Genomic DNA, 25,184 nt, shown 5'->3' with positions numbered 1-25,184 from the left:
CGTGACATAAAAAAATGCCCATGTCAAAAACGCCCATGTCGAGCAGGTTGCTCGCCCATGTCAAAAACCACTACTGATATTAGTCTACAAAACTGGTGATTTTTTTTTTTTTTAAGGACGCTTTTTTTTTTTTTTTTGGAGGGCCTGTTTGCGCTCCTCCTCCACGGCGCTCTGCCGGAGAGGTGCAGCGCCGTGCGGCGGGACGCAGAGGGCAGAGCCTCAGGCAGCTGCAGGTTGCTGCTGTGAGTCCTCAGGCTGCCTGGGAAGCAGACTGTGTTGCAGGCCCACCGCACCGCTCCCATGCACGACTCTCAACAGCTCATTAATGTAGAAAAGAGGGGGTGGGGGTGAATGCTGCAGAGGCTCAGTCTGTGAAGTGTTAGGAACAAATAGAACTCAGGTGCTCTTGTCAATGTCAAACACGGTTAGAAGAGAACTGACTGTCATGTTAGATTGTATACTGCAGTTGTGGAGGGAGATCCCGAGGCACTCTGGAGTGTGAATATAAAATCCTTTATTCAAACGGGAGACCCAACGCATTTCGATGAGTTACATCTTCTTCAGAGGTGTGAGAGCATAAAGTGCACAGGTGTGTATTTAAAAGGTAGTCACATGGTCACATGGGTGGACATGGAGTGGTCACATGACCAGCTCATTATGTCATGCAAAGAGCCAACCTGCTCTACTCTAACTTTGCACACTTTGCCGACAGCTACACATAGCTGATCTGTTGTTGCACATATGTATATACATTTGCACATACATCTGTACATATTATTGCACATAGGCCTACATTGTACATATATTTGTACATACAATTTATCATGCTCTTCTGCATCATTTATATTTCTTGTATGTTGTATTTTCTACTATTATTGTATTGCATTTTTTTTTTTTTTTTTTTTACTATTATTATTATTGTTCAACTGGCATTCATTGTGGGCAGCAAAGTAAGAATTTCATTGGGCAGGGAACTTGTTTCTTCTGTTCCCATGACAATAAATAGGCTACTTTGACTTTTGACTTTGACTTTGAAATCTTTTAGGAAATAAACCTTTTTCCTCCCAGTCATTCTAAACATAGCAGGTGGATATTTGTTGACATGGAAATATCTTCAAGTTTCCTTTTGACAGTATTTATCTGCTTTTACAGCTAAAATATAGTCTGGTTCTCTCAATACATTTGAGTTACATTTGGATTTTGGTGAGATGAATTCTGCACATTGCAAACTTGAGAGTGATGATATGTAAAGGAGCAGATTTGTAAGCTGCTGGTAAAATTGGAAATATGGCGGCTAAACAGGCCTATGTTCAGAGATATATTAATAACAATCAACATATGAGACATTGTTTGTACTCAATAGTTTGAATTTATTCAACATAAAAATTCGTTGTTGAAATACATTTTCTTTATTTAATTCACTTTATTTCGAAGTTAAGCAGCTGATGGCACAAACTGATCTCAGGTGTCAGAGCATCTTGACATGATCAACCATCACTGAAAATATTTTGCAGATCAGAGAAAATATGATCGAACAACAACCTTCTTCCTCATGTAGAAAACACTTCCGTTCTGTTTTCTGACAGGTTGTCTGAGTAACAGCTTCCTCTTTTTTTCTCTTTGTGTGAGTTGAATCTTTTGTTCTTTCACTTTCAGCTGCTCGGACTGATGGCGCAGTAAGAATTTCATCTGGTGAGTAAAATCAGCTGAAAAGAAATACAATTAAAGAAAGAAAATTTTTTAATAAAAGTAATAGAATAACCTCAGGAGGCTGTTTCCTCAAACTAGAGACTGAAAACTGATTATTATTGATTATTATGAAGCAGCAGCTTGTGATTATCAGAACAGCCTCACAAACTAAGAAGAAACTTATTTATTAAGTGATTTATTGCAGAATCCGCCATTATGCTGCTGATAGAAATGACACAAAACAACTTCAACAACAGGCTCAGAGAGTCTCAACATCTGAAGCGGAAACAAATGACCGTCAGGCCGCCGGACAGGAGATTTATTTTTCGGCGGATTCATTTCCGAGTAAATCCCAAACATGAATTCAGTCTGCAGTTTGAGATCTTTAAGCAGAAGTCGCTTCATGAAGAGCAAATTAACCAACACAACATCATACAGAGCAGAAGATCAACTGTTCATCCGAAATTAAATTATTTAAAAAAGTTGTGTTGAATCTTTGGATCATGTTGCTCTTGAACCTGCTCACAGAGAGCAGAGCAACAATAATCTGACTCATATTCTATAATACAATGCAGTGCTACTGTGCCTTTTAAATACCATATCCTCCAGCTGCAATTAGAATCTAGATTTGACTTTATTGCTTGGACTCAGCTTGAACAGAACAAGTCCACTGTGAATTAAACTTGTTTCTCTGTCGGCATGTCGTTGTGACAGCAATGAGTTTCCTCCTCCTCTGACTAACAACTACAGGAAAAACAGTTTTTCATTCAGTTCATTTGGTGAAACGAAATTAAATTCATGAACACAAAACTATTCCCGTTCCACAGATGAAAGCTCAAGGCAACAGACAAGAATGTTGTTAAAGTTATGACTATGTAATATTACAGATATTATAAAATGTCAGTGGTCTGCAAAAAATAAACATGAACTAAACCACAATGCAGCCTCTATAGTGCAATGAGTGGCCCAATACACAAACCATGCATGAGAAATATCCATATAGAGTGACTGTATTACAAAAAGGAGAGTTACAGGATACAAACATCAGTCGTCTTTTAATATGAAGTCATTGCAGTTCCAGTTGTGTGCATGGGTTAAGTTGGAGCCTCGGTGAACAGGAAACTATTCTGACACTCTGATGAAGGTCTGCTGGGACTGAAATGAGTGAATCAGTGACTGTGTTGACTTTTGTTTTGTCTTGTGTATTTTTAGGAACCTGGCAGCCTAAGCTGCTAGGTCCCTCTTGTATTCCTGCGTGTTCTTCTTTCTTTCTTTTGAGGAAGTCATACTTCCCATGCGTGAAAACTCACCAAATTTTGCACAAAGTTCCAGTCCCATGCCAGATTACCTCAGATGCAAACACAAGCCAATAGTCCTGATGGTGGCGCTACAACAAGCTTATAAATTTCAAACCTTTGAAAATTTATAATAAATCAAGCATATGTACTACAGCTTTGCAGCTTTCATCAAAATGTAGCCCCAATACTGAAGAAACTTTTGTACACTTAAACATCAGTTTTTCACTTATGGAGCAAATCAATCACTGTTAAAAACAAATTACCAACATCTCCATGCTGTCTAGATGTAAGATGTGTATTTTCAGAATTTTGTTACGATGATTGATTTATTATTATTATTATTATTATTATTATTATTATTATTATTATGATCATTATCATTATTATTGACAGTGGTTTAAAATCTGTCTTTCCATGCATAGGCGGCTGCTGTCATATGACTGGCTTAGTCAATTTGTGAAGCCTCAGAAGCAGTGACACTTGCTAATTAGCTCAGTGAGATAGAGCATTCATGCCAGGAACTGTGAGTTCAAGCCTCAACTGATGCAAAATACACATCAGAATGCCACTTTTCTTTTCATCTTCCTATTCTCCACTTGTTGCTCAGAATTGCCTAAATTTGCGTAAAGTTGCCCGGCCCCGGCCCCCTTGTTGCCTCTTCCTCCATAATGAAATATTTTGAATGATGAGTTCAGACCGACATTAAATCCTGTGTCCTCGCTGCACTCAAACAAACAGCAGCTGTGCTCATTTACAGCTACACAGACATTCAGAGAGGCGCAGCGCCGTGCAGCGGGACGCAGAGGGCAGAGCCTCAGGCAGCTGCAGATTGCTGCTGTGAGTCCTCAGGCTGCCTGGGAAGCTGTTGCAGGCCCACCGAGCCGCTCCCATGCACGACTGTCAACCTGCTCTGTTAACTTTCACTGAATAAATCTTTTAGGAAATAAACCTTTTTCCCCAAGTCATTCTAAATATAGCAGGTGGATATTTGTTGACACGGAAATATCTTTAAGTTTCCTTCTGACAGCATTTATCTGCTTTTACAGCTAAAATATAGTTTGATTCTCTCAATACATTTGAGTTACATTTACATTTACATTACATGATATGTACAGGAGCAGGTTTGTAAACTGTTGGTAAAATTGGAAATGCAGCTAAACAGGCCTATGTTCTGAGATATATTAATTACATTCAACATAGGATCGAAAACATCGTTTGTATTCAATAGTTTGAATTTATTCAACATAAAAATTCATTGTTGAAATACATTTTCTTTATTTAATTCACTTTATTTCGAAGTTAAGCAGCTGATGGCACAAACTGATCTCAGGTGTCAGAGCATCTTGACATGATCAGCCATCACTGAAAATACTTTGCAGATCAGAGAAAATATAATCAAATAACAATCTTCTTCCTCATGTAGAAAACACTTCCGTTCTGTTTTCTGACAGGTTGTCTGAGAAACAGCTTCCTGTTTTTCTCTCTTTGTGTGAGTTGAATCTTTTGTTCTTTCACTTTCAGCTGCTCGGACTGATGGCGCAGTAAGAAATTCATCTGGTGAGTAAAATCAGCTGAAAAGAAATACAATTAAAGAAAGAAAATTTTAATAAAAGTAATAGAATAACCTCAGGAGGCTGTTTCCTCAAACTAGAGACTGAAAACTGATTATTATTGATTATTATGAAGCAGCCGCATGTGGTTATCAGAATAACTTCACAAACCAAGAAGAAACTGATTTATTAAGTGATTTATTGCAGAATCCGCCATTATGCTGCTGATAGAAATGACACAAAACAACTTCAACAACAGGTTCAGAGAGTCTCAACCTCTGAACAGGAAACAAATGACCGTCAGGCCGCCGGACAGGAGATTTATTTTTCGTCAGATTCATTTCCAAGTAGCCTAAATCCCAAACATGAGTTCAGTCTGCAGTTTGAGATCTTTAAGCAGAAGTCGCTTCATGAGGAGCAAATTAATCAACACAACATCATCCAGAGCAGAAGCTCAACTGTTTAATTTCTCACATCCGTGGTGACTTTAGTCCCGTTGTTCTGTCAGGATTTCTGCTTTGTTTGGCATCTATTGTTCATAAGAATCTCAACTGCTCTCAGGTCAGAGAAATTAAATTATTTTAGCTTTTCATTCAGCTCATTTGGTGAAACGAAATTAAATTTATGAATCCAAAATTATTCCCGTTCCACTGATGAAAACTCAAGGCAACAGGCAAGAATGTTGTTAAAGTTATGACTATGTAATATTACAGATATTATTAAATGTCAGTGGTCTGCAAAAAATAAACATTATAAACTAAACCACAATGCAGCCTCTATAGTGCAATGAGTGGCCCAATACACAAACCATGCATGAGAAATATCCATATAGAGTGACTGTATTACAGAAAGGAGAGTTACAGGATACAAACATCAGTCATTTTTTAATATGAAGTCATTGCAGTTCCAGTTGTGTGCATGGGTTAAGTTGGAGCCTCAGTGCACAGGAAACTATTCTGACACTCTGATGAAGGTCTGCTGGGACTGAAATGAGTGAATCACATTTGTAAAATGTGCAGTTTCTACATGGAACGCCTCCCTTCATGAAGCTTCTTCATGTTCTCCTCCAGGTGAGTTTCTCTCTGCTGGGTTCCAGTTCAGTGACACGATGGCAGAGGCAGCGACTGCAGCATCTGGTGAGTCCAGACACTCCTTTTCTAAAGCTGAACTAACTGTGAATGTTACTCCTGTTCACTGACTTATCTCTCTGTGTGCTGCTGCACTGACCCACTTTGTCCTCAGGGGTCCAGGAGGTTCATCTTATTCTCTTAGTTTTTGCTTCATTCTAGCTGCTCTTGTCATTCCAGTGGTGTAATGACATTAAAAGTCCACTTGGTGGCGACAGATCATTACATTTCACTGGTTGCACAGCCCAAGCTGTGCTGCTGAGGATTTGCTGCAGTGAAACTTTCCCCTCCATCTCACTGACTGTGTTGACTTTTGTCTTGTCTTGTATTTTATTCCTTTTTGTCTTTTCCTCCATGATGAAATATTTTGAAAGTTGAGTTCAGACCCACATTAAATCCTGTGTCCTCGCTGCACTCAAACAGCAGTTTTGTTCACCTACAGTTACCAAGACCTTGATCGGGTTATTTAACCTATTTAGTGTGAATCTGTTTTCTGTCTGCAAGTGATGTGGACAGTGTGTGGGAGTCTTTTCTTCTGTCTTTGTCTCTGGTCTCCTGCACACCTGTTGATCCACAGGTGCACAAAATTCCTGCTCTTTTATAGTTTATAAAAGTAAAACAGAGACTGGGGATGAAGCTTTTGCAACACATGGCTTCAGACTTTGGTACCGTCTTCCTGAACAACTTGGAGCTGATGAATCACTCAGCAGCTCACAGAAAAGCTTGAAATTTGAAAAAAAAAAAAAAAAAAAAAAAAAATGAAAACCTTAAAACTGTATTTACCAAGTGGGTCACACAACTGCAAACACTGGTCTCTACATTGCTGCATTATTTTCCAACTGGCTTTCCATATTTAGACATGAGAAAACACTTTTAGATAAATAATGAGCTCACTTACAAACAGAGTTAATGAAGGAAGTGTATATAGCTGAGCTGTGGGTGAAGACAGTCAGGTGTGTGAGACGGGAGGCAAACAGTTTGTTGACCGTCTCCAGTGCCGGCCCTGCCTATGTTGGTGCCCTCGGCGAAATTACTCCCTTGCGCCCTTCCATTGCTACTACATGGGCAGCCAACAAGTTTTTACTCTCGTGTTTGAGTTGATGAATGGGAACATTATTGTTTGCACTGGATATGAACATTGATGTTGTACCTGTGCTGAGGTGAGCATGTTCATTCGCCACTGTGAATAAATGGAACATGAATCCAAAGATAGACCCTGGACATTTATGTTTATGTTTAGCCTCAGAAGACGAGTCAGAACAAGTTCAGCCGTGCGCCCCTCAGTGGCTCATTCAAGTAGATTGTTGGTTTGATTGACAGTCACCTCCCCAACCCCGCACCCGCCCTCCTCCTTCCCCTTTTGTGTTGTTATGTGTGATCACATCTGTGAATCTGGATGAGGAAAAGACGAGGCATAAACTTGACATCACATCACAGAGTGAAAATATAGTGCTAGTTGAGTGACTTTTTAATGGACTAAAACAGAGACTAGTCTACATTTATTTTGAAAAATAAAAACATTAAAAACTTTTTTTTTTTGTTGTTTTTCATAAATCGCATCCTGGTTTAAGTGTGTGTTTTACCATAACGCCACATTTCTGTCATGTAAATATAATTTTCACATTTGGATATGTGTATGCGTGTGTGTGTGTGTGTGTGTGTGTGTGTGTGTGTGTGTGTGTGTGTGTGTGTGTGTCCTGCAGATAGAAAAAGCAAAAGCCACATCAGAGTGTAGTTGCTGCTTCATGTTGCTTATTCAAATGATGGTGTGTGTGTGTGTGTGTGTTTAGAGTTGGGAGAGTTTTGGTGTGTTTACTGTTATATTGACTGTATTGCCTTATAACTGAATAATTTTATTGTTTAAGATTTGAATTGAATTGCATTCAGCTGTTTTTTGGGCCATGTTGCAGTGTTTTAGTGAAGCACAACCCACTTTCCCTGGTATATCAGCCTCAGCATTATATAATGACAGTAAATTAAAGTTGAACTGAACTGAAAACCAAATGAAAACTTGACAGATAATAGTTGTTTGTGCAGCAAAAGGGGAACATCATTAAACCTATACATTTAACTGAAGTCTACAGATTTGAAACACGTCAGTCCAAATGAACTTTAAGTTGACCCTGGTTTGAAATAACTTTGTTTATTTTTCTGTATCTTACAGAGACAGAAGATGTGAGACCCAGGAAGCGCAGGGGCAGCTATGACTTCCTGCCGCCTAAAAGTGAGTAAAACTGAGCTGAACCAGAACTGTTTTGGTGATTCATAAGATTTAAGTTTCCAGTGTCTCATAACAGGTACACTCTTAGAAATAAAAGTGCTAACTAGAACCATATAAGGTTCTTTGGCTTGTCCCCATAGGAGAACCCTTTATGGTGCCTGGTAGAACCTTTTATAAAGGTTCCACCCAGAACCCCCCATGAGAGGTTCTACAGAGAACCCTTACTGGAGGTTCCATCCAGAACCTATCCACCTTCTAAGGGTTTAATCTAGAACCCATCCAGGAAGTTCCACTGAGAACCCTTTCATATTTCAAGGGTTTCCCCAATAACCCTCTTCTGAGGGTTCTATGAAGAACCATATTGTATTCTACAGGTCAGGCAAAACAATTATTTCATTACTTATACTATATTGTGGTTGTTTATAATGTTGAGATTGAGGACACATTCAAACAATTTTAATGAGAATTTTTCTTTTATTTAAAAAACTTGGAACAATGTTGGATAAGGAGGGGAGACTCTCTGAGGACAGTCCAACAGAAGAGGAGAGGCTTTGTAGGTCCGAGGGGAAAACAAGTCAGAAGTGAGCATAGGTCCTGTGGAATCAGCAACATGATGATAGGACTCAGGCCAGACGCATCATACTGTAATTATGCATCATAATCACATCATGTAATCTCCAGCAATGGTGACATGGCAGAGAGAGAAGATAAAAGCATCAATCCAAGGTAGACTTACACTGCACCAGATGAAGCAGTTAACTATTTTTTGAATCTTTATTCAGACACAAGGTCCACACAAGAAATGAAATTGAAAACAAAATGATAAAACAAAGATAAAACAGACGCAAAAGTGAAGAAATACATTATACAATGCTATACCATTAAGTTACCAAAAATATATATATATATATATGTCACATATACACATACGTACATGTATACATACATACACACACACACACACATACATATATACATATATATATACATACATATACACACACATATACATACACGTACACACATATACACATATACAGGTTACCTATAGATAAGAGATAAAAAAAGCATTTACTTAAGGAAGGCTCAAGCTGACATGCCAGTGCTTACGAAGTCTGGATGTGAACCGATAGCCCATTATGGGGCTGATTAGGGCCAAAATAATGATGTTTTCAGACACATCCAGTCGACACATAAAATTAAACATTAGTTTTCTTAACAGTGCCTGACATGTTGGTACATTGCAGGACACAAACAGCTGGCTGGCACTGTGCCACCTAGGAATGCCAAGCAGCAGCCTCATGGCATCATTATATGCCACTCGGAGCCTCTGCATACTTTTCACTCTGTAGGAGGACCAGAGGTGAGCTGTATACAAAGGGGTAACATAAGCTTTGAACAGGGCACATTTAACATCTGCAGAGCACATGGAAAATTTTCTCAGCAACATGTTGGCCTGAGCATATATTTTACAGCACTGTCGACGGATGTCACTGTCGTCCATAAGATCATCTGAAAAAATGTGTCCAAGATATTTTAATTCCCTCGTCGTGTCTACAGAGCCCTCTGAAAGGTAAAAGACAGGAAAAATTGTTTTCCTATCCTCCCTAGATCTAACAACCATGATCTTGCTTTTTTTGGTGTTATAATTAATGTCATATTCCTTGCCATATTGTGTGCATATCCTTAACAGTTGTTGTAACCCAGCAGTATACGGAGAGAGTATAACCAGGTCGTCTGCATACATAAGATGGTTGACAACATAGTCTCCCACAATACATCCTGTTTTACATTCATTTAGTTGCTTTGAAAGGTCGTCCATATATACATTGAAAAGAAAGGGAGATAAAATCCCTCCTTGTCGGACCCCATTGCCCACATGAAAAGGAGCAGAGATGGTATCATTCCATTTGACCTGGAATGTTTGCTGAGCATACCAATAGATAAGAATTCTAACAACATATTTAGGAACACCCCTCGCAAGCAATTTAACAAATAGTTTTTCATGGCTTATTCTATCAAAAGCCTTAGAGGCATCAATAAAACAAAGAAAAACCGAGGAGTTTTGACTCTGATATTTAGCAACTATCTCCTTTAAGGCATAAATGCATAAATCAGTACTATGCTTTCTTTTAAACCCAAACTGATTATCAGTCGTTAAGATGTACATTTCCATCCTGGCTAGGAGGATTCTTTCCAACACCTTTGACAGGGTACTGGCCAAGGCAATAGGTCTATAATTGTCCATGCTGTTTAGTTTGCCAGCCTTCTCTTTAAGGACAGGAACAAGCAAAACAGCCAGGATGGAATCAGGGAGCACACCATGCACCATAAGACCAGTAAAGCACATAGCCATCAGTGGAGAAAGCCTATAGCTGGCATACTTAAGATGCTCAGCAGTGATACCATCTGTACCGCATGTTTTACTGTTGTCAAGCTTGTCAATAGCATCTGACACCTCACCTGGCCTTACAACCAAATCTGCAGCTAAATCAACATTATCAACAGTTAAATCATTACTCTTGACACAGTTGAAGAGCTTAATATAGTGTTCACGCCATAGTTGTGTGATGTTATTTGAGCCACAAACACCCTCAATATCATATGGTAGAGCAGTTTTATGATTATTTTGCACTTTAATTGCTTTCCAGAAGTCAACATAGCTGTTATTTTGTAGCTTCCTGGCAAGCAAATCTGCTTTAATAGCGTTCTCATTTTTCTTAATATGACGAAGAGCATACTTATATCTAGCATTAGTTTGTTTCTTATGTTCATACACTTCCCCCTGTCTAGGTCTACCTGCATCACACCAAAGTTTAAAGGCTTCCCTAGCAGCAGCATGATGCTCAGCCACATACTCGTTCCACCCAGGCTTAATTTGCAGCACCTTCTTAGGCCGGCAAAAAGGCCCAGTTGAGGCATGCAGGGCTGTTGTAATGTTATCATACATGTTGCACAGGTCATCAGCATGTTGTGTATCAGTACAATTCATATTTAAACAGATTAAAGCATCCTTTGGCAGTTCCAAGCTATTCAGCATGCTATCAGTTAGCGCAGTATATCCATCAATGTCCTCCTCAGATAGATGGGACCAAATTAATTTCCCTAACTATCTACAAACAATAAAATAATGCATGGTCCAATGAGAGAAATCAGCATATGGGCACATACAGCACTAATGGTGACAGTGGAATAGAATCAGATGAAAGTGAGGGAACGCCACAAAGTTTCCACATTAACCCTCCTGTTATGTTCAAATTTACTAACATCTTTTAGGGGTCAGTTTGACCCCAAACATAAACTAAAATTGTTACCAAAGTTTACATGTCAAGTACTTTATGTTTCTTTGTTGACTACCTAAATAAGCCCTTTAAATAAAACATAACACATGAATTTCATGTTTACCCAATAGTTCCCATTACATTTGATCCAGCTGTGTGACCATTTTGTGGTCAGCCTCAACATGGAATTGTGCCTTCATCTCCCACAGACGCTGAAAGGAGGGACAAAAATATATTAGCTCTAAATACTTGATTATCATAAATGCAGTAATAGACATGAAATTAAATATGATCAATTCAACTATTTTAGGAAGCCCCAGTGCTGGAAACTTTTCAATGATTTCCTCAGCCTTGGCATTTGCCATGAAGGTTTTTCGGGTAGCACATGTTCGTCTCATTCCCTCCTTTAATGATTTCTCATCTGGGTGTACTTTAAGCATCTCTGTAGACATATTTTGGATATGAGCTTGAATGGTCCTTTCATCCTCTCCAAAGTCTCCATCTTCCTGAGCCTATGATGCATGAAAAATGACACAACAATATGGTAAGAGGTAACCACTAAGATGAGGTGTACATGATAATTTTTTAAAAAGTATGCTTAAGTTATATGTTGTTTCCAAAGACTTACAGCAGGCCTGTTTATGTAGAAAAGCTGGCTTGGTTGACCCGGAGTATGGTGCTTCTTTCCAGATCCTGCCACAGAAAAGTTTGGACACATTTGTTGCACCATTGAGTCACCAATAAGGGGTCGCCTTTCCTTTTTGAACTTGTTAGAGACTCACGTAAATCATCCTACAACCAAGAGAGGAATTGTTTACTTAAGGGGATAGTGCAGTCGAAAATGAGATGATTGTTGACCTCAGTATTGTCCAGATTTGTCAACATCAAGCCATTTTGTAAAATACACCTATACAGTAAAAGATAGACACACTCATTTTTGGCAAATGTGAACATTAGGTGAATGCATTTTCTGTTTATTATATATTGAGATACAGTATGTACAGTAGCTATATCTATACAATTAAGATATGCAAACATACATTAACAGACTCATGTTGTGCTTACTCACATGTCCTGAACCAATTTTCTCCTGCATGAAGGGACATCTGCGTATGAACAGGCTTAAAATCTCTGTATATTGTTTGGCTGAGGGATACCTTGGTTGGGGAGAGAAATAATAGAATAAGTTGAACATGTTGTCTTAAAGTGCCATTATATGGAGTATAATCTCAATTTAAAGCTACAATGTGCAGTAGTTTTCCATAATAATGATAAAAGTAACCTACATTGTTTGGCTGCTGAGGATGTCATACAGTGACAGATCATTTCTCCGAGGGGACAAAAGTTCTGGGTCCTTTGCCTCAAGTGTATCTTTTAATGCTTTGAGGAAAGCAAACTGACCCAGTGAAGCAGGTCCAGCTGTTTGCTCATCATGAGGTCTTTGTAATATGGAAAAATGCAAGAATATGTTATGACCAGAATTACAGTATCTTGACAGCATTTTACCTGTTCCAATTTCTTGTTGTTGTTGACAATGATGATGATAGCGATGATGATGATGACTTCGACTGCTCGAGATACTTGAGGAATTGTGCTTGTTTTTTTATTGATGGGATTAATCTCTCTGACATCCTCTCAGAGAGAATTTTGAGGGTTGCTCCATCAGTATCATTCTCTTCAAAACAAAAAGGAAGACAAGTTATTAAGTTATAACCCTCTTGCTCAAGCCAGTGGCACACTTCAGTTGTGGTGAGCAGGGTTCAAGACTCAGTGCTGGTTCCCTGTTTAAGTGTCTTTTCAACAGCAAAATTCTCCCTGGGATGATTATATTTGTTTATTTGCCTCTTTATTGAGCAAGTTTAATTACATTCATGTAGGATGTAGGGTGAGGATCTTATACCCATGCTTTCAACAATACTTGAAGAACTCTTTCCTCCAAAAAGGGTTCTCTGGATCAAAATGGTTCTTACCAGAACCTTTAGTGTTACAAAGAACCCTTGAAAAACCCTTTCTTCAAAAAAGGGTTCTTAGCAAATGGTTCTGGGTAGAACCTGAGCCCCTCATGAAGAACCCTTTTGGAACCCTTATTTCTAAGAGTGTAATAATCCGGGATTGCTGTGTCCAGTCTAGTCCACTACTAATAAAACAAACCTTGACTCAGTCATCGAGCTCCAGCGCTTATGAGAGAAGTCCTGAATCACCCAACTTATTAGCTAGCTTAGCTCGAACTACCGGTAGCAGTACAGCTGAGGCCTGTATCACGAAGCAAGCTCAGTTTCCCTGGATCTCTCAGACCTAACCGGCTACACTAATGGAGATCATGGTGATCGGGGATAACCGGTATCACGACGCTGGTTATCAACTCGCTCAGTCGATCAAGTGAGTTCTGAGGCAGCAGACCAATCACAAACATGAGCCACAAGGAAAAGCACAGCGTGTTTCACGACAGAGGGGCAGTGTATTATACTGGAAAAGTATGAGGAGGGAAAACAAAATTGACATAGTAAATTTATATAGTAGCCTAGCGTTACAGACTCAGAACACAACTGCTGACTTGACAGTGGATTATAAAGCTTTTGGATGGCATTACCACCTACTGGCCAAACAGAACAGTCAGGTAAGTTTCAATTGTCTAACATTAGATGTTCAAGTTATTGAAAAGAATAACGTCCACTCTTGCTCTGTTGTGGATCAATATCTATAGATGGTGTGGTGGCTGGTAGCCTACTACATTAGGCTTTCTTCTTGACAGATAGCAGAGAAACACTAGGCCTAGCGTTCAGGATTAGGCAGCTAAGTTTATAGATTTCTAGCAACTTGGCAGTTTGAAGTGGATGATAAAAAGCGCTTACAAAACTTGGAAGAAAAAAAAAATATATATGTGTATATATATATATATATATATATATATATATATATAGGCTGGGAGCGGGGGTAATTCACCACTAAAGCAATAAAGAAACCCACACCACCGCATGTCGTTATTTAACGCACCGCGTTAAATAACGACACACTGCTCCTCGCTCGCTCCAGCTCCGAACTGCTCATGTACTCTGGCGGGTACCCAATTTTCCAATACCATACAATATTGCCCAAAACACACACACACACACACACACACAAAAAAAATTAAATTAACTCCGGACTTAACTCCTGCACCATTACAGATAAATGGCTGCCCTGTAACTCACACCGGGGACGGCAGGCAGCGTCGGCTCCTTGGGGAAATCAGATCTATCACTTCTAATATGAGTAAGAAAAAAAAACTTAGTGGCTGCGGCCTACCTTTTCAGCATAGGCCTACCTGCCACACCTCAACTGGATCTCCGCAAATTCAGCTCCACCAAATTCTACATACACACAAAAAAAGTTTTAACACTATAGCTCCAAATGCCTGCCAAACATACAACCACCCACAAAATTTACCTGCACAAACAGTCCTCCCTGCAGCTACCAGGCCTCAAACAAAGAGAGGCCCTGATTGTCCACACTTGGGCTTATGAGGGCACTGTCTAACCCTGCCTACTCGGGGCGGTGCTCCCTGCTCAGAGGCCAGCCCTCACACATGGGCCCTCCATGGTGCAGGTTCGACACCCCTGAGTTAGAGTTAAATTAAATTACATTTTTTTATCTTTATGTTTATTGTACACTTGGTTTTGTTAACTTTGTATTTTCATTTCAGTGTCTGAGCTGAGGGTTGTGCTGCTGGGGAACAGCTGGACTCTCAGGAGTGAAGTGGGGAACTTCATACTGGGAAAGACTGTGTTTAATCCTCAGAGAGCAGCTAAACGGTGTCTGATAGTGAGTCGACGGCTGAAGGAGAAGAAAATAACGCTCATCAACACTCCAGATTTGCTGCTTCCCAACATCTCTCAAGACAAACTGACCCAGGATGTAGAAAGCTGTGTGAGGCTCTCTGCCCCTGGACCTCATGTGTTCCTGCTGGTACTACAGCCTGAAGACTTCACTGAGGATCAGAAACAGAGGTTACACAGAGTCCTCAAAACCTTCAGTGAGCGCTCTTTTGATCATTCACTGGTACTGACATCAACACCCAGAGAGGAGACATCAGCTGGAGACTACATGCAACATCCAGCCTTAAAGGACATGATCAGACAATGTAGAAACAGACACTTGAACCAAATGAACCTTGAACGTGCAGAGCTGTTAACTTGCCTGGGTCAAGTAGTGAAGGAGAACAATGGAGAGCCTGTGAGCTGTGATGTGTTTGAGGATGCAGCTGCTGATCAACAAACACCAACACCTGCTGGTAAGTGCAGGAGAACATTATGAACCATATACTAATAATGATTTATAACACAGTTAAAGCATTATGTAAAAAGTTAAATTCATTGATGATGTCATCTCTTTACAACAAGCAGCAACAAGCTCCGTCTTGAACTGTATGTAAATTCATCACAAATGTAGTTTTGTTTTTCTCTTGTGTAGGATGGTGATGTACTGACTGATGGTATCATCTTTTTACAGGGATGAAACCCACCACAACACACAGTCTGTCATCAGAGGGAAGCTCTGTCGACCAGCGTGAGTAAATTCACTTCAGGGTTTTAACATCCAGCCTGAAATCTGTGACGTGATCTTAAAAATTATGTTACAATATTAATTATACATCACTCCCACAGAGCACATGTGGCTTATGCTGGTCCAACACAGGCTGTTGATCAAAGATTACAGTTAATTTGAGGTGATACGTTCATTTTTTAATAAAAGCATGACCCTTGTTACACTTGTACAGTTTGGGGCCCTGAACATTTTCATAAATAGAGTCATCACAAAAATGGTGGCCATTTCACTTTCCACTACACTCCTAGAAATGAAAGTGCTAACTAGAACCATATAAGGTTCTTCGGCTTGTCCTCATAGGAGAACCCTTTTTGGTGCCTGGTAGAACCTTTTATAAAGGTTATGTCTGGAACCCTTTTGGAGGGTTATACCTAGAACCGTCTGTGAAAGGTTCCACCCAGAACCCCCCATGAGAGGTTCTACAGAGAACCCTTACTGGAGGTTCCATCCAGAACCTATCCACCTTCTAAGGGTTTAATCTAGAACCCATCCAGGAAGTTCCACTGAGAACCCTTTCATATTTCAAGGGTTTCCCCAATAACCCTCTTCTGAGGGTTCTATGAAGAACCATATTGTATTCTACAGATCAGGCAAAACAATTATTTCATTACTTATACTATATTGTGGTTGTTTATAATGTTGAGATTGAGGACACATTCAAACAATTTTAATGAGAATTTTTCTTTTATTTAAAAAACTTGGAACAATGTTGGATAAGGAGGGGAGACTCTCTGAGGACAGTCCAACAGAAGAGGAAAGGCTTTGTAGGTCCGAGGGGAAAACAAGTCAAAAGTGAGCATAGGTCCTGTGGAATCAGCAACATGATGATAGGACTCAGGCCAGACGCATCATACAGTAATTATGCATCATAATCACATCATGTAATCTCCAGCAATGGTGACATGGCAGAGAGAGAAGATAAAAGCATCAATCCAAGGTAGACTTACACTGCACCAGATGAAGCAGTTAACTATCTACAAACAATAAAATAATGCATGGTCCAATGAGAGCAATCAGCATATGGGCACATACAGCACTAATGGTGAGAGTGGAATAGAATCAGATGAAAGTGAGGGAACTCCACAAAGTTTCCACATTAACCCTCCTGTTATGTTCAAATTTACTAACATCTTTTAGGGGTCAGTTTGACCCCAAACATAAACTAAAATTGTTCCCAAAGTTTACATGTCAAGTACTTTATGTTTCTTTGTCAACTACCTAAATAGCCCTTTAAATAAAACATAACACCCCCACCCCCACTTATACATCCAGTATTCCTATTACGCCACTATTACGCCAAAATATGCAAATCACCATAAAATCTCACTGATTTACCTAAAATTGGAAAGAAATATTAATTTTTACCGATGCGTACAAAGTGTGTACAGGACATTGAAAATATATCATCATGTGAATTTCATGTTTACCCAATAGTACCCGTTACATTAGGAAAACTCATTAAATATGAAGCAAAAAAAAAAAAAAAAAAAAAGATGTCACACAGTGATGCTCTTTGAACAATCTTTGCTGCCATTTGATCCAGCTGTGTGACCATTTTGTGCCTTCATCTCCCACAGAAGCTGAAAGGAGGGACAAAAATATATTAGCTCTAAATACTTGATTATCATAAATGCAGTAATAGACATGAAATTAAATATGATCAATTCAATGCTTGAAGATACCAACTATTTTAGGAAGCCTCAGTGCTGGAAACTTTTCAATGATTTCCTCAGCCTTGGCATTTGCCATGAAGGTTTTTCGGTTAGCACGTGTTCGTCTCATTCCCTCCTTTAATGATTTCTCATCTGGGTGTACTTTAAGCATCTCTGTAGACATATTTTGGATATGAGCTTGAATGGTCCTTTCATCCTCTCACTGAGTCTTGGGAATTTGGATAAAACAGGTTTTAATTTTGAAAAAAAAAAAATTGAGTTAAATTACAAAATCTGAAGGTATATCATTGTAGGCCAAGTTCTTGGCTGTTCAGCAATGTACCGGTGCAACCTCCTCATTTTGCATTTTTTTCATAAAATAGGTTTTTCCAGTTATTAGGCTACTTTGTTTTTGTCAACACCGTCACTGTAATGTTTTTTTTTTTTAATTTTAAAAACATATTTTTGTATTAAACAGACTATTACTTTAATAACTCAACATCACCAAAGAAACATATTGTAAACATCTTCATTTAAAACCAATATAACTGCCTCTGACGGTGGTGACACTAATCTGACGGTGGTGACAGTCGCCTCATTAAAACATACATTTCCAAAATTCATACCACTCAAGTCAATGGCTTCTTGCTTAACAACTTTATTTAACTATTTGGTACAAAAAATAACAATCCTGAGCACTGTTATAAGCATTTTTCAGACTTCAGTCATCACCGTCACACAGAAAACCTGACGGTGGTGACGTCTGACGGTGGAGACAAAAACCTGCTCTTTCACATGATCAGCATGAGTTGTTCACATTAGCCAGCTTGTTTTCGCCCTGTTGCTACCTACATCAGACCTCTTCTTAAAAAGTATACATTTATTCCATAATCTAATCTAATATTTTTTATACAGAAGTGACAGTGTTGACAATTTATGGCTGTGACAGTAGCAGTGTCCAAAAATATGAAGAGATTTAAGAGAAAATAGCAAGCTTCCAGGAGCCTGAGTGGTCTTGAAGCATGCAGTAGAGCTGAAGGTTTGAAAAGGGCTCCTCAGGAATGTAATTGACCTTGTATTTGTAGAGTTTTTTGTTTTTTAAATAAATATCTGACGGTGGTGACGAATATGTGGGACACATTTTGAGCAACCACAAAATAATAGTAAATATTGTTCAAAACTCATCGTTTGTAGTTTTTAATACATATTATGATGTACTCTTTCATGTGGTAAAGATATTATTCAGTGAAATTATTACTTTTTGTTGTTTTAATCAAGTTGAAATGATTATCTCCTATCCGAGGAAAACTGGTTTTGTAGGCCATGGGCCAACATATAATCATTAAATTAATAAAAATTAAAAATAAACCTATCAAAGAACCTTACAAATGTGCAAAGGACCCCCTGATTATGCCCTTGATTCTTTTTATTCATTAAAATGTTGTAAATTTCCAACAGAAATAGCATTTTTCTTAGTGGGACATGATTTATCCAAATTCCCAAGAATCAGTGCTCTCCAAAGTCTCCATCTTCCTGAGCCTATGATGCATGAAAAATGACACAACAATATGGTAAGAGGTAACCACTAAGATGAGGTGTACATGATAATTTTTTTTTTTTTTTTTAAAAAGTATGCTTAAGTTATGTGTTGTTTCCAATGACTTACAGCGGGCCTGTTTATGTAGAAAAGCTGGCTTGGTTGACCCGGAGTATGGTGCTTCTTTCCAGATCCTGCCACAGAAAAGTTTGGACACATTTGTTGCACCATTGAGTCACCAATAAGGGGTCGCCTTTCCTTTTTGAACTTGTTAGAGACTCACGTAAATCATCCTACAACCAAGAGAGGAATTGTTTACTTAAGGGGATAGTGCAGTCAAAAATGAGATGATTGTTGACCTCAGTATTGTCCAGATTTGTCAACATCAAGCCATTTTGTAAAATACACCTATACAGTAAAAGATAGACACACTCATTTTTGGCAAATGTGAACATTAGGTGAATGCATTTTCTGTTTATTATATATTGAGATACAGTATTATTATTATTTATTTATTTATATAGCACCTTTCCAAACCCAGGTTACAAGGTGCTTTCCAATAAAAACAAATCACAAATAAACACACATAAAACAACGATAGAGTAAATTACTAAAAGATCCCATACAACAATAAAACATAATACAAATACATAAAACAAGATAAAACAAGGTATTAAAAGATCTCACAGACAATAAAAACATACAAGTTACATTAAAACCACTGCTTAGTAAAAGGCCATGCGATAAAAGTGAGTCTTAAGAAGAGATTTAAAAGAAGAAACTGAGTTAGCCTGCCTGAGATCTCCTGGCAGGGAGTTCCACAGCTTGGGGGCCCGGACGGAAAAGGCTCGGTCCCCTTTGGTGATGAGCTGGGCCCTTGGAACGGCAAGTAGGGCCTTGCTGGAAGATCTCAGGCAGCGATCAGGCTCATATGGAATGAGCAGTTCCCTAATATAAGCAGGAGCCTGACCGTTCAAGGCTTTAAAAACAAGCAGTAAAATCTTAAAATCAATTCTAAAACTCACAGGCAACCAGTGGAGGGCAGCTAGGACTGGTGTAATGTGGTCTGTTTTCCTGGTACGAGTTAAAAGCCTGGCGGCAGCATTCTGAATCAGTTGCAGTCTCTGGATGTTTCGCTTACTTATACCAGAATAAAGTGCATTGCAGTAGTCAAGCCTGGAGGTGATGAATGCGTGGATGACCTTTTCTAGGTCTGCTGGAGAGAGGAATGACTTGATTTTGGAGAGTAGTCGGAGGTGTGCAAAGCAGGATTGCATTACTTTAGTTACCTGCGCATCAAAAGTCAATCCACAGTCAAAGATGACTCCTAAGTTACGGGCCTCTGTACAGACAGACAGTATGTACAGTAGCTATATCTATACAATTAAGATATGCAAACATACATTAACAGACTCATGTTGTGCTTACTCACATGTCCTGAACCAATTTTCTCCCACATGAAGGGACATCTGCGTATGAACAGGCTTAAAATCTCTGTATATTGTTTGGCTGAGGGATACCCTGGTTGGGGAGAGAAATAATAGAATAAGTTGAACATGTTGTCTTAAAGAGTATAATCTCAATTTAAAGCTACAGTGTGCAGTAGTTTTGCGAGAATTGTGCTTGTTTTTTTATTGATGGAATTAATTTCTCTGACATCCTCTCAGAGAGAATTTCGAGGGTTGCTCCATCAATATCATTCTCTTCAAAACAAAAAAGGAATACATGAATATTAAGTTATAACCCTCTTGCTCACACCAGTGGCACACCTCAAGCTGTGTAACTCATTCTACAAAAAAAAAAAAAAAAAAATCAAAAAAGAAACAAATGCATGCATTAAAATAGTCCACCTTTCACCATAAAAAGTCCTTAGCTAGAGTCAAGCTTGCTGAAATAAGAAATCAGATTTAGCTTACCTTAATTCTCTGAAGTTTTTGATCTTCTGTCACTTCAGTCTGGCCTCTAACCACAGTAATCACTATTGATGTGTCACACCTGTTTTGCTGAGAAGGGCAGACCATGTGACGCAATCCACATTGAAACCTGCCCTGCGTTCCAATACCCATACTACCATACTATTTAGTAGGGGAAAAAAAGATTTAGTATGTCCCAACACATACTATGTCAGATGCAGTATGCCAAGAGTACCAGGATGTTCTACTACATCCGGTCAGATTTCGCAGTATGCATGTCAGCATGCTGCTCGGGCCATTCTGACCTACAGTCCTTTGTGCAGCGGACGTTACGTCGCACTGACTGAGTTGCATGTACAAGCCACGCCCACATACGGACGACAACAAAACACACATAGCGCACAAAACTCGTTCAGTGACAGCAGAAGCAACAGGAAGACAGAAGATCAGAAATATGACAGAGGACAGTGCAGTATGAAACAGCACCGCCATTTTGACAACAACATTCAAATTTGCCGCTACAGACGGCGGCGGAAGCGAGCGAGAGGGTCTGACTTAAGGGACGATGTATGTAGTGTGTCCCAATAGTATGCATACGCATGCATATTTCATACTAAACTACATACTTTATAAGGGCAGCTGCAGTACATACTAAAAGTAAAAAGTATAAGTATGCGATTTGGAATGCAGGGCAGCTCTTAGCTCCCACATGGTCATGGACAGGGTGGCCAGCTCCCTGGCCTGACACACCAACTCAGTTTTTAAAGCTCCATATTTTTGTTCATTAACCCTGACAATACAGTGACTGTAAAGAGGAGAACAATATTCAATATTACCTTAACAATTTAGCCAAAAAAGAATGTGTCAAACTCAAAGATTTACTTCACAAATTAATAGCAGTTTGATTGTTGTGTTGGTGTTGAACCCATTCTTCACTGTCTCCTCCACACTGACACAGATCTGGGCAATGTAAGGAGGCCTTTTAGCTGGTCTAATGTTGGGTAATCTGGGTTTTAATTTATTCATGTCAAAATGAAACTGAGTACACCTTGTCCAATACCACAAGTCACAACTCATTGTTCAATTTGTTATCTTATAAAGATTATCAAAAAGTTTACCAAGTATTGTTACATTAACTTGGGATTGTTTTTCATTCCTGTGGTTTGTAAAACACTTGTATCAACACCTACACTCACTGGGATGTTGTGATGATGGATGTTTTTATTTCTCTTGTGGTTTTTTTGCAGCCTCTGGACTCAGGATTGTGCTGTTGGGGAAAAGTGAGGACAAAAAGACAACACTTTGCAACTTTATAATAGGAAACAAAGCTTTACATTTACCAAAACCTTCCCCAACAAAGCACTGTGTGGATGCCTGTGGAGAGTGGAAAGGAAAACCTGTAACAGTGGTCAAAACTCCAGACATCTTCAGTCTGCCTGTGGAAACAGTGAGAAAAGAGATGAAGAACTGCATGGCTCTTTGCTCTCCTGGACCAAATGTTCTGTTGCTGATAGTGAAGCCTTCTGACTTCACAGAGGAGAACAGACTCACTCTAATGAACGTCCTGAGTTTGTTTGGTCAAGAGGCCTTTAAACTCTCCATGGTCATCACCACACATGAGGGAGGTGGAACAAGTTCAACTGTAAAACTGCTCCTTGAAGAATGTGGAGGAAAGCACTACAGCATGTCATCAGATGACCGTCCACTGTTAATGGAGATGATGGAGAACATTGTGAGAGAAAACAATGAGAGCTGCCTCACCTACACTGAAGAGACAGCTACTGTGAGACCAGAGTGTGTGAACCTGGTGCTCTGTGGGAGGAGAGGAGCAGGGAAGACTTCAGCAGCCGAGGCCATTTTGGGCCAGAAGATGTTTGATCCAGGCTCTGAGTCTGCAGTGTGTGTGAAGAATCAGGGAGAGGTGTGTGGACGTCGGCTTTCCCTGGTGGAGCTTCCTGCCTTGTCTGGAAAACCTCAGGAGGCAGTGATGAAGGAATCATTCAGGTGTGTCTCCCTCTGTGATCCTGAGGGCGTCCACGCCTTTGTCCTGGTCATACCTGTGGGTCCCCTCACTGATGAAGACACAGGAGAGTTAGAGACCATCCAGAGCACATTCACATCTCAGGTCAATGACTTTACCATGATTCTGTTCACTGTGGAGTCAGATCCTAACCATCCAGCTGTTGTTAACTTTCTAAGTAAGGACCAGGACATCCAGCAGCTCTGTCAGCGTTATGGAGGACGATACGTTGTCCTCAGCATCAAGGACAGAAAGCAAGTACCTGAGGTGTTGGATACTGTGGAAAAGATGAGACCTGCAGGATCCAGATGTTTCACAATGGAAATTTTTATCAAGGCACAGATGGAGAAGGTTTTAGAGCAGGAGAAAACTATTACAAGACTTACAGCTGAACTGCAGGAGAAGGAAAGAGAGGCAAAAGGTTTTGAAAGTCTGAGCACAGAGGGCCTCAGGATGGTTCTGATAGGGAAGACTGGCAGTGGGAAGAGTGCAAGTGGAAACACCATCTTGGGCAAAAAGTATTTCATATCTGAAGTCAGTCAGAAATCTGTGACCAAATTTTGTGAGAAAGCAGCTGGAGAGATTGATGGCAGGCCTGTTGTTGTGGTCGACACGCCTGGCTTTTTTAACAAAACTTTGTGTAATGATGAAGTTGCAAAGGAGCTTGTGAAGTGCATCAGCATGTTGGCTCCTGGGCCACACGTGTTCTTACTGGTGCTGCAGATTGGTCGCATTAGACAGGAAGAAGAAGACACAGTGAACCTGATCAAGAAAGTTTTTGGTGAGAAGTCAGGAGATTTCATCATTGTTGTTTTCACTAGAGGAGATGATCTGGGAAATAAATCTTTTGAGAGTTACATAAAGACGGGAAATGACTTTGTCAAAAAGCTGATAGCTGACTGTGGAGGGAGATACCACATCTTCAACAACAAGGATCAGACAAACCACATACAAGTCAGAGAGCTGTTGACAAAGATCGACAACATGGTGAAGACAAATGGAGGAGGCTGCTACACCACTGAGATGTTCCAAGAGGCAGAGGCAGCCATACAGAAGAAAGTGGAGGGGATTTTGAAGGAGAATGAAGAAGAGATGAAGAGAGAGAAGGAGGAGCTGGAAAGAAAACATGACGAAGAAATGGAAGTGATGAGAAGAAGAATGGAAGAACAAAGATCTGAAATTGAACAGGAGAGAAAACAGAAAGCTAAATTTCTTAAAGAAAAGGAGGAAGACATTAACAAAGAGCGTGAAGAGAGAAAGAGAGAAAATGAAAAGAGAGAAGAAGAAGACAGGAAAAAGAAAGAACAGGACGAAGTTCAACGACAGGAATGGAAACAAGAACTTGAAGCCTTAGAGAAAAAAATAAAATCAGAATCAGAACAAAAAGAAAATGTTGACCAGCAGCTGGAGCAGAGCAGAGAAGAGCTGAGAAAACAGCGAGAGGCTTGGGAGAAGGAAAGAAAAGAATGGTGGGAAAAAAGACATCATGAAGATGAACAGAGACGAGAGGAGGAGCGAACGAGACTTCAGAAGCTCCAGGAAGAGTACGAGCAGGAAAGGAAGAAAGATGAAAACAAAAGAAAAGAAGAAGATCGACTCAGAAGAGAACAGGAGGAAAAGAGCGAAAAGAATTAGAGGAAGAGTTTAAGAAAAAACTGGAGAAGATGAAGAAGAAACATGAAGAGGAGGCCAGAAAACAAGCAGAAGAATTCAATGACTTCAGAGAGAAATACACCAAGGAGTTTGCAGCTCTGATGGAAAAACATAAGGAGGAGATAAAGGCTCTGAAGCAAGAGCACGAGAAACAACTTCAAGAGAAAAAGGAAGGATACGACCGCTTAAAGGAGCAGTTAGACAACAAAGAAAAAAATCTCAAGGAGGAATTAGAAAAACTGAAGAAAGAACATGAAGAGGAAATCAAAGAATGGGAACAGAAAGCCAAAAAAAAATGTATTATCCAATGATAATTCTGTCCAGTTTGTTCCTTGTAATGATATCGCTGTGACCCCACCTTCACCACACACACACACACACACATGCACGCACACACGCATGCACGCACGCACGCACGCACGCACGCATGCATGCACACACACACACACACACACACACACTTTATTTTATAATATTGATTTATGATATGTTGTTTGCTTCATTTGTTGTGGACCTGATGTCTGCTGGTACTGTATTTGCTTGTTTACATTTGTTGATTATTTGATGTTTGTGCTTCTTATGTTTTATTAAGGTGAGATCCATTCTAGAAACCCTTTGGAGTTTTTAAATCTCACCTAAAAAACTTTTTTTCATTTTTT

At 39.5% G+C, this 25,184-nt stretch overlaps 1 protein-coding gene and 1 long non-coding RNA gene across 3 annotated transcripts; one reads left to right on the top strand and one right to left on the bottom strand.

Moving 5' to 3' along the window:
• Positions 1 to 1,673: 1,673 nt before the first annotated feature.
• On the top strand, positions 1,674 to 24,847 carry LOC115364838 (GTPase IMAP family member 8-like). Its single transcript, XM_030059472.1, is given in 6 exon segments — positions 1,674 to 1,692; positions 5,608 to 5,673; positions 14,849 to 15,436; positions 15,655 to 15,711; positions 22,100 to 24,489; positions 24,492 to 24,847. Coding segments are annotated over 5 exon segments (3,408 nt in total). The 5' UTR covers positions 1,674 to 1,692; positions 5,608 to 5,645; the 3' UTR covers positions 24,837 to 24,847.
• On the bottom strand, positions 11,391 to 12,516 carry LOC115364905 (uncharacterized). Of its 2 annotated transcripts, none has more exons than XR_003928738.1 (4): positions 12,453 to 12,516; positions 12,236 to 12,323; positions 11,795 to 11,958; positions 11,391 to 11,678 (listed from the first exon to the last, which is right to left on the bottom strand). It is a non-coding gene; the product is annotated as an uncharacterized LOC115364905 (long non-coding RNA). The 2 variants fall into 2 exon arrangements; XR_003928739.1 differs by lacking the exon at positions 12,453 to 12,516 and having other exon boundaries at positions 11,795 to 11,859; positions 11,949 to 11,958; positions 12,236 to 12,339.
• Positions 24,848 to 25,184: the final 337 nt, after the last annotated feature.

Source organism: Myripristis murdjan, chromosome 9 (genome assembly GCF_902150065.1).
Source record: "Myripristis murdjan chromosome 9, fMyrMur1.1, whole genome shotgun sequence".
NCBI classification, from domain to species: domain Eukaryota; kingdom Metazoa; phylum Chordata; class Actinopteri; order Holocentriformes; family Holocentridae; genus Myripristis; species Myripristis murdjan.
The sequence above is the reverse complement of the archived record's forward strand: the minus strand, read 5'-3'. Positions and strand labels throughout refer to the sequence as shown.